Raw genomic sequence first — 8898 nt, 5'->3', positions numbered from 1 at the left:
ATAAACACCTATATATTTTTTTTTTACTTTATGAATAGAATTATCTGACTTTGAAAAAAAAAACTTTAATTTTAGTGTCTATAACTTATTGCAGTAAAAATAAGCTTTTGGTGTCAAATTCATTTTCAGTATTTTTAGGTCTGTCCACATATATACGTTTGTTAATTTTATGACAGATCGGTTGTATGTATATGATACCTTGTTATCACTTTGTTTCAAACAAGGACTTCTAAAAACCAATGACATTTTGTAGTCGATGAGACATGGACTTATTTACCTTTTGGTTTTAGGTGATATGAGAAAAGGATGACTCAAGCCTAATGTAAAAGTCTAACATGTCTATATTGCCCCTTAATTTCTTAATTTTAAGTCTGCAATATTTTCAAACAATCCTTAAAATAAACAAATTAAAAAACATTATCATTAGTTAGATTTGAGAATCAGTCAAAGTATATATATTTACTTGTTTTCTTCCCATACCAAATCTATGACTGTTTTCTTTTATTAATATTGATTTATGATTTATAATGAATGGTACATGGAGTGCCTATTTAACCATGAATTCCATAGGTGACAAATTTCCCACCACATCTTGGGACATTATTACCAAAGCTAACATAGTTTTTGTCATATTTTAGAACTTTGGTTATTTTCAGAAAGTTGCTGCCGCAAAACCCTTCTCATAACCTTGTTTGATGCCGTCCTTGGAAGAGATGGTAGTGACACAACCCGAGAAACCTACATAAAAAGGAGCATTCATTTTGAAGAAACACCAAAAGTAAACACTTTATATGGTAATTAAGAACAAGAACATTATGAATAATAGAAATAATTAATCAGTACCCTGAACAATGGGTTCAGTTTCTTTTGGAGAGCTGAATTGAAAGAGATCCTCAATTGGTGCAAGTCTTGCGTTGTGGTGCTTGGATTCTTGAATACAACTGCTACAACCAACTGCTCGGGGCCACCTCCAGATGGCGGAACCCCGATAGCAGCAGTTTCCAAGATACTGCTATCCACCCCATTGCATAAGCGTTCAATCTCAACCGAACTCACCTATACATACAAGATGGTATCTTTCAGCAAATTTAATTGTACATTACAAAGATACTCTCAAAGTGGCCCTCAAATTAGCCGGGGAAATCAATTTTGCTCCTTATGGGATATGAACTGTTTCTTTAACAATTACGCAACCATCCAATTTTGATTCATATGAAAATCAAGCATTCATGTTTCTCTCCTATTTCTACCCACTGTAGATATCAAATGTTTAAGCATCAAAATTAACAAAGCTCATAAAAGTGGTACACTGTATATGGATTAGGATAACTGTTTTAGATTTGGCTTAGATGTATATTTATTCTAACATTCTAAGTGTATTACTAAAAATAACAAGAACAACTACTAAGTTTACTACCTTTATTCCCCCAAGGTTCATTGTATCATCTGCACGACCGTGCGCATGATAGTATCCTTTCACAGTACGCTCAAATACATCTCCATGCCTCCGCAAAACCTGAGTGAAGAAATTCAGCTGTAAGCGTTAAAGCTATCACAGATAATGGTTGCCACATTGAAAAGAATAATATCCTACCTTTCCATTATAAACAGGCATTCCCTTAAAGTAGACAGCATAATGGTCAGCATTTAGCAGAGTAATTGAAGCCCCAAACATGATGGGACCAAGAGCCAATTCACCCATTCCTGGAACATCTTGTGGCTGCAACATAAAGAAGATCAAACATAAACTCAAGTTATTTATCATGAGCATTAGTTTTCCCAAGAAAAAAGAAATGTGAGCATTGAATTTTGTTTAGTTTCAGAGAATTCGGTAAGAAAAGAACTTCAGGAATTGGAACAACACTTAAAAGGCCTGTTAGAACTGTATTATTCACAAGCCTATGATACTAAGACTGATAATTTTGACTTGTGAGAGACATAATATATGAACTAGAAAGTAAAATTGAATGAGTAGCACTTACAATAGGATGACCTTCCTCATCCAAAATAAACAAACTGCAGCACATAGCAGGCGTGCTGAAAGCAGCTAGTGATTGAGGTTGTAGTAATGATCCAGTAATGAATCCACCTCCAATTTCTGTACCGCCACAATATTCAATTACAGGCTTGTAAAGAGCTCTCCCCATCAGCCAAAGGTATTCATCTACATTAGATGCTTCTCCAGTAGAACCAAAGCACCTATATCATTCAAATAGTAGTTTCGATAAAGTACTTAATAGTCATAAATGAGATCCACATTCACATGCTGCTAATAAAGGAAGTAGATTCAGCTAGTACTCACCGGATAGCAGACCAATCATAGCCAGATGTGGAATTTGCACTTTTCCAACTACGAACAATGCTTGGAATTACGCCAAGCATAGTTACTTTGGCATCCTGTAAAGCATTCAGTTGGAAGGAAACTATAAAACAAAAAAAAAAAAACAATTCTAGTGACCTAAAAATAAAAGCATAGATATTATGTATTTTCTACTCTTGTCTTTTGGAAAAACAGAAAATCAAGTGCAAGAAAAGGTTGACTGAATTTGTGGCATGCCAATTTTTGGATTTTAAGAGTTGCTGAAAAGGAAAACTAACATATGGTTACATTCAGGAGTTTAGGTTGTATGATTTGGTCATATGTGGTGTAATAAGAATAATAGATCAAATGGGGGGTAAGCTAATAACTAGAGGCAGAGAAAGATCAACAAAAACTGTAAAAAGGAATAATTACGGAAGATGAATATCATGTAGTTCATCTATAAATTTCCGTGCCGTGTTTTCTACCTGTGCTTCCTAGCTTCTGAAAATGACTGGATAATGAACAAGAAAACAAAGGCTCTTAAAAATTTAAACAGCAGAATGAGCTTTTATACCTGTACAAATTTGGCAAAACCAGATCCAAGAGGGGATCCATTATACAGGGCCATCGAAGCCCCATTGATCAATGATGCATATACGAGCCATGGACCCATCATCCATCCAAGATTAGTGGGCCAGGAAACTACATCACCTTTACGAATGTCCAAGTGGCACCATGCATCTGCAGCAGCTTTCAGAGGAGTAATATTTGTCCATGGAATGGCCTTTGGCTCACCTATACCACCCAAGTAGATCACAATGTATTAACTTCACATGATGAATTAAGTCTTGATATTAACTTTGTGTTTTCATTAGCTCATTTCATTTTCAAAACAACTTGTATACAAAATATTATTGAGATAACTTTTGACAAGGAGAACGCTGTCCCCAAGAAATAAAAAATTAAATGTGAACAGCAAATTAATCCTTTTCGCCAAATTTCCATTATTAGTACCAGATCTTTTCATCTAAAAATGCCTCTTTTAGGCCCAAATACAAAACTTAACGAACCTGTTGTTCCAGAAGAGAAGAGAATGTTTGTAAATGCTTCTACTGGTTGTTCTACAGCTACGAATTCCTTGCCTCTGTGTTGCATGACAGAAAAGAAGATTGAGAATTCCAACAGATCATCATAAACAACTGAGACTATTCATGCTGAAGAGCTTTAAAATATGGACTCAGCATAATTCAGCTCACATGAAATACAGTAACAGAAACAAAGACATCTCAGCTATACCACAATTTTATTAAACATTTCAAATGAATTTTACATCTCTTAAAAATTCTAACGTTAAGTGCATACTTGAGGCTGTTGGCTTTGTCCAGAAAATCATGCCAAGAAAAGTCACCATTGCATAATTCCATGCTAAACTCAGAGCCTCTGGTAGGGATAACTACTGCCAAAGGTGACTTGGCTTCGACAACTCTACTGCATTTGTGAGAGAACAATATGAGACACCAAACATATGAGAACCAAGAAAAAGATCCTTCAATTCTACTAAAGTAACACATATTTTAACCTGTACAGAGGGATGCTTTTATCACCACGAATAATGAGATCCTGAAAAATAACGAGGATAAATGGAAGTAACAAACAGGAAAAAGTCAACAACTGTGACATGCAATTGGCCACAAAACTGAATCCAGCTACAACCATAATAGTCGACACTGAAACATCATGAATAAAACTGACTTCCAGGTCCACTTACCATATTTTAAATGAATGGCATAAAGATAGAATTGATTTACATAGAGCTATTTAATGTAGCAACATACTAAGCAGGAAAGGAAACTAGACAATTTTGCAAATCGCAATAAACAGATTTGTTTCCTATTTTAAATAAATAAAGAGGTAATGCCCAAAATGGTCCTTGAAATTCTCAACACGCTTCTGTTATGTCCGTGATTTTTTAAAATGACCAAATACATTCCTCAAGTTGCAAAATGTGAATCTCCGTTGGTCCCTAATTGAATGATTGTTAACACAGTGCTGACATGTACAGTTAAGAGCTAACATGGCACAATGGAATGCAACATAGTTTTGGGGTGGAAGCTAAAAAAGATCAAGACGACGTCGCATTCCTCCTATCTTTGTCAAATTATATCCCCTCTTTGGTCCCCCACCAAAACCTCTTTCTTCTTCCTCATGGATTCATCTCCTTCATTGCTGTCTTGATCGTCTAGCAGGGGCTCCACTCTAGCACCCTTGGCTCTGTCAAGTGCAAGGATTTTCCGACAATCACATTATGAACAGAGACAAATATACCAATCTAACCTAACTTTCCTAGTTTACAGATTTCTGACTCATTCTCATTACCGTCATTGTCCCTTCATACTTTTGGAGAATTCGAACCTCTTCTAGAGCCCTGTACAAGATGAATTTGAGGATCGTACTTCTGCGATGCGAGGTAGTTCAGAGCTGTAACGACGTCAACTATAACCGGGATGAATTAGAACACATTATTTTTCGAGACTAACAAAGGAAAGGCATACCACCAAGCATTGTGCTCAATGTGGCAGAGAGGATGTTCACTTTGCTGTGAGAGCTCAGATCGGGTTTTGTTTCCTCACCAAGATTCTTGATGGGCTAACCCTAGCCACCACTTTGCATAGCATAGAATCGCTCCAATTATTCCTCTGCTGGACCGACAACATAGTATGCATTTTCCAATTGGATTTAGCATTAAGATGCATAGTCACCATGCTTAATACATGCATACATAATATTACCTTTTTGTAACATAGTATTTCAAGACTATGGCAAAACATTGAATGTACCTTCTTTCAGACTAAGTGATTAAAACTTGTAAATTTCATATGCCTGAAATTATAATCTTAGAAAAAGTGCGAGGGGGATGGGGGAGTTTTATGGTAAAGCTCCTAACTAATGTCTAATAGTTTTTGAAGGGGGGAATGCATAAAATGAACAAGGATCGGAAAAAATGTCTAGCTGTCAAACTTTACGGGAGTGAAAGAAAATTCACAACAAAAAAACAAGTTAGTCTGTCTGCAATGGTTCAGTAAGAGTCAGTCGTGTCCTATAAATCCTTACTAGGATATTTTAACTAACTTCCCATGCCAGTACAAGGTAATAACTCAACCAATAAATTATAAGACACCATACAAAATTCGAAACATGAGAGAAGATAACAAAGAACTCGGTTCCTCTTGAACGAAGGATAAGAGAAGCTGATTCTCAGATTTGGGGCTTTAGGGATTTAAAATTAGTGATAGGTTTGAATTGAGTATAAACAAACAATTTGAGATACCATTTTGAACATATTATTGTGGTGTCCACGTCACAGTCTATATCATACAGCCAATGTGGCAGTTAACAGTCCACATTAGCATATCACTAACTTCAGTTGACAAAAGGACTAACGGAGATTCACGTTTTGCAACTTGAGGGATTTATTTGGTCATCTTAAAAAGTTGGGGACATAACTGAAGCGTGTTGGGATTTCAGGGACTATTCTGGGCATTACCTCAATAAATAAAACACTCAAACACCTGTAAAGCCAAGATTGACCAGAAGGAAGAGGGAGTCAACCTGGGTAAATATGACTTTAGCATTTGATATATTAAGCCTGGTTGATATTTCACCTGCTGCAAAACTATCAGCAATTGATACAACAACATAACCTGCAAGAACAATGGCCAGGTAGATAACCACTGATTTGACATGCATTGGCATATCAATTGCAATTGCAGATCCCTTCTCCATACCCAGTGCTTCAAGAGCATATGCAACCAACCTGAAAGTTCACAGAAGCAAAAGATTTTCATTTTTCTCCCCCTAATAAAACAATGAAGCTAAAGAATCTAAAACAATTGTCCTTTAGGATGCTACAATGGTTGGAAAAAGCTACAGCATAAGGCTACCAGCTACATCTCTTCAGTTAGATTTGGTTCCAACCTTGTAGCTGACCCCAAAAACAAGACTTGGTTTTTGTTTGGATAGCATTAGTTCAAGCCTAAATGTTCAAAACACACAAACCAGAAACTTGAATTTTGTACTTTCAAAGTGCAGGCCTATCCTGACAATTTTCTAAGCTGTAAAAAAACTGCAACACAAGCTATGAACCATGGTACCAAAGTTTTTTATGGCCATCTGCCGCAAAGGAATTTTGACAAAAGATTTGAAGATGAAATAAACAACTTGAGGTGCTCAGAACACAGTAGTATAATTTAAAATCTCTGTTTTAAAATGTCATGGATTGAAGATAAGTTTATACAATACAACAACTACAGAAAAAAGCACAGGAAGCTAATCATGAAGGGAGAAACTATTTACAGCATACCAAACCTCTTCCTGCAATTCCTTAAATGTCATCCTTTGCACAGGGAGATCATCATGATGTTCATCCCGCCATATTATTGCTGTATCATTCAAACTTCTCTTGGCATTTTCAACTAAGCAATTCTTTGCTGGATTAATTGATGCTCCAGGAAGCCATTGACCACCCGGGTGTGTTAGCGAGCTTTCTCCCGGGAGATTCTCTCGCAAGATGCATTCAGGTGGCGTGGAAAATGATATGTTCATTTCATCCAGCACATTTTTCCAAAATACCTGAAATCATACACAACAACAATGACAACGCTGCCAACTCACAAGAAAATTGAACTAAAGTACAAAACAAAGTCTTGAGATTATCCTGGTTAGGACCTCAGGGTTTGATACTGAGAATTTTTGGAAATCAGAAAAACTCGAAATAGGATCCTTATATGCTGAACCCAGAAACTCTTTACCCCTCCTCTCTAGTAACTGGCCAACATTTGTTGAAAGAGCACATTCCCTAATTACACATGAAATGAGAAATTAAAAAAAAAAGTAAAAAGGTTCAGGAGCTTTAATTTCTTAACATAAATCATTGCAATGCACAGATTATGACATGTAATCCCAAATCTTACATAATAATTAATACAGCAAACAAGGCCCTTAGTACATATCATATCAAAACCAGAGTCTATGAAAATTTGATACGTTAACAATTCAATATATCTAGATACGATTTGTAACAGTGTTCAAGTTATAAATCTACCAAATTTTCAAAATGACGACTAAATAGTAGTCCTGAGATTCATGACGTGCTCCCGTTTGGTCCCTGATTCCAATTGCACTAATGGCATCCACTCGTTCCTGAAACTGAGCTCTGGGCACCATAGTGGTCCCTCGACCCCTTGGCGACAGTGAGTCAGCAAACGGAGTGATGAGCGAGCACTCCATTGCCACGCTGGACAATAGTGAAACGAGGTCCTTTGCTTTTGGCGCCCAATCAAAGTGTGTGTGCAAATAGTTTTAGTGTTTTACATGCCCACAACTATCAAAACGACGTAATTATGGAAATGGGTTGAGGAACACTATGGTACCCGAAACTCAGTCTCACAGACGACAATGATGCAATTGGAACTTCAGGACCAAATCAGTGCACGGCATGAATGTCAGGAGCACTTTGGGGGAATCACAAGCATAAGTATGAATCAACAACATGAATAAAATGAAGCAATTAAAACTTAAAAGTGAGAAGGTGCATAGCATACGGGTCGGGTATCCAAGCGGGCGGGTCAGGTCCAAAATCGATGTAGCAAGCATAGTAGAGCATCTGGTGGAAGGAGAAGGGAAGGTCAGGGGTGAGAATGGTGTTTGTGATGTTGTGCCACGTGGCAGGAGTGCCAGCTCCATGGGTTGCAATGATTTCTTTGAGGCGGCGGTGGAAGGCGGAAGCAACCTCAGTTGAAATCCCAACGGATTCAATGTCCGAGACGGTGATTGAAGTCAGCGATTTGTATGCCATAAGAACTAATTAGCACGAACACACACTGACTAACTTGGACTCTAATTTGAACACGCAATTATCATAGTTTTGAAGTTGAAACCCTGAAAGGTTTAACTGATTTGCTATTAAAAAGAGAAGAAGAAGAAGAAGAAAGTAGACAAAACGTAATGGGAAGAAAGAATCAAATCTCTTACTGAGTGATAGCGATAGGATAGCTATCATTCAGCAGCAGCGCGTCACGCCACGCTGCCCATAACATGGTCGCCTGAATGAAAATATATTAAGAAAAAAAAAAACTAATTACCCAAATCATTGACATCAGTTCGAACATTTTTAAAATTGGACAATTTTTTTTAATTTAAAATACATAAAATAGTTTTTCACATGTATTTTTATTAGATAATATAATTTTTTTTTATTAGTCACTAATGATAATTGTTGTTGATGTGAATGATTCAAATTCAACAGAAATAAGAACAAATTTATCGCATTAATAAGCATACTTGTTAGTTTTAATCAAGTTTGCTGTTATAGTAAGCGAACTTCAACAAAATTTGCAATTTCGTTTATGCCGTCGATGAACTTGCTCCAGTTTTCAAAAAAAAATTTAAATAAAATAAAAAATTATTTTAAAAAATAATTTTTTTTTAATTTCTTTTAAAAAAATTTATATAAAACAATTTCAAAAAATTTTAAAAATTTTCAAAATAATTTTTAAAAAATTTTAAAATATTCATTTCGAATATTTTAAATTTTTTTT

At 36.0% G+C, this 8898-nt stretch overlaps 1 protein-coding gene across 3 annotated transcripts; it reads right to left on the bottom strand.

Annotated features, from left to right (window-relative positions):
* Positions 1-466: 466 nt before the first annotated feature.
* LOC112716229 (probable acyl-activating enzyme 17, peroxisomal) lies at positions 467-8595 on the bottom strand. Of its 3 annotated transcripts, XM_025768096.3 has the most exons (15): positions 8333-8595; positions 7903-8239; positions 7028-7157; positions 6663-6931; positions 5912-6116; positions 3882-3922; positions 3665-3790; positions 3373-3446; positions 2877-3097; positions 2303-2397; positions 1983-2199; positions 1595-1720; positions 1418-1516; positions 844-1056; positions 467-738 (listed from the first exon to the last, which is right to left on the bottom strand). In XM_025768096.3, the coding sequence occupies exons 2-15, from the start codon at positions 8154-8156 to the stop codon at positions 628-630; spliced, it is 2181 nt and encodes a 726-aa protein (XP_025623881.1). In that variant the 5' UTR covers positions 8157-8239; positions 8333-8595; the 3' UTR covers positions 467-627. The 3 variants fall into 3 exon arrangements, with proteins under 3 accessions (XP_025623881.1, XP_072061360.1, XP_025623882.1); XM_072205259.1 differs by lacking the exon at positions 8333-8595 and having other exon boundaries at positions 7903-8330; XM_025768097.3 differs by lacking the exons at positions 7028-7157; positions 8333-8595 and having other exon boundaries at positions 7903-8330.
* Between the last annotated feature and the right edge of the window lie 303 nt (positions 8596-8898).

The sequence above is a fragment of the Arachis hypogaea genome, chromosome 10, assembly GCF_003086295.3.
Source record: "Arachis hypogaea cultivar Tifrunner chromosome 10, arahy.Tifrunner.gnm2.J5K5, whole genome shotgun sequence".
NCBI classification, from domain to species: domain Eukaryota; kingdom Viridiplantae; phylum Streptophyta; class Magnoliopsida; order Fabales; family Fabaceae; genus Arachis; species Arachis hypogaea.
Note: the sequence above shows the minus strand (reverse complement) of the source record. Positions and strands in the feature narration are given on the sequence as shown.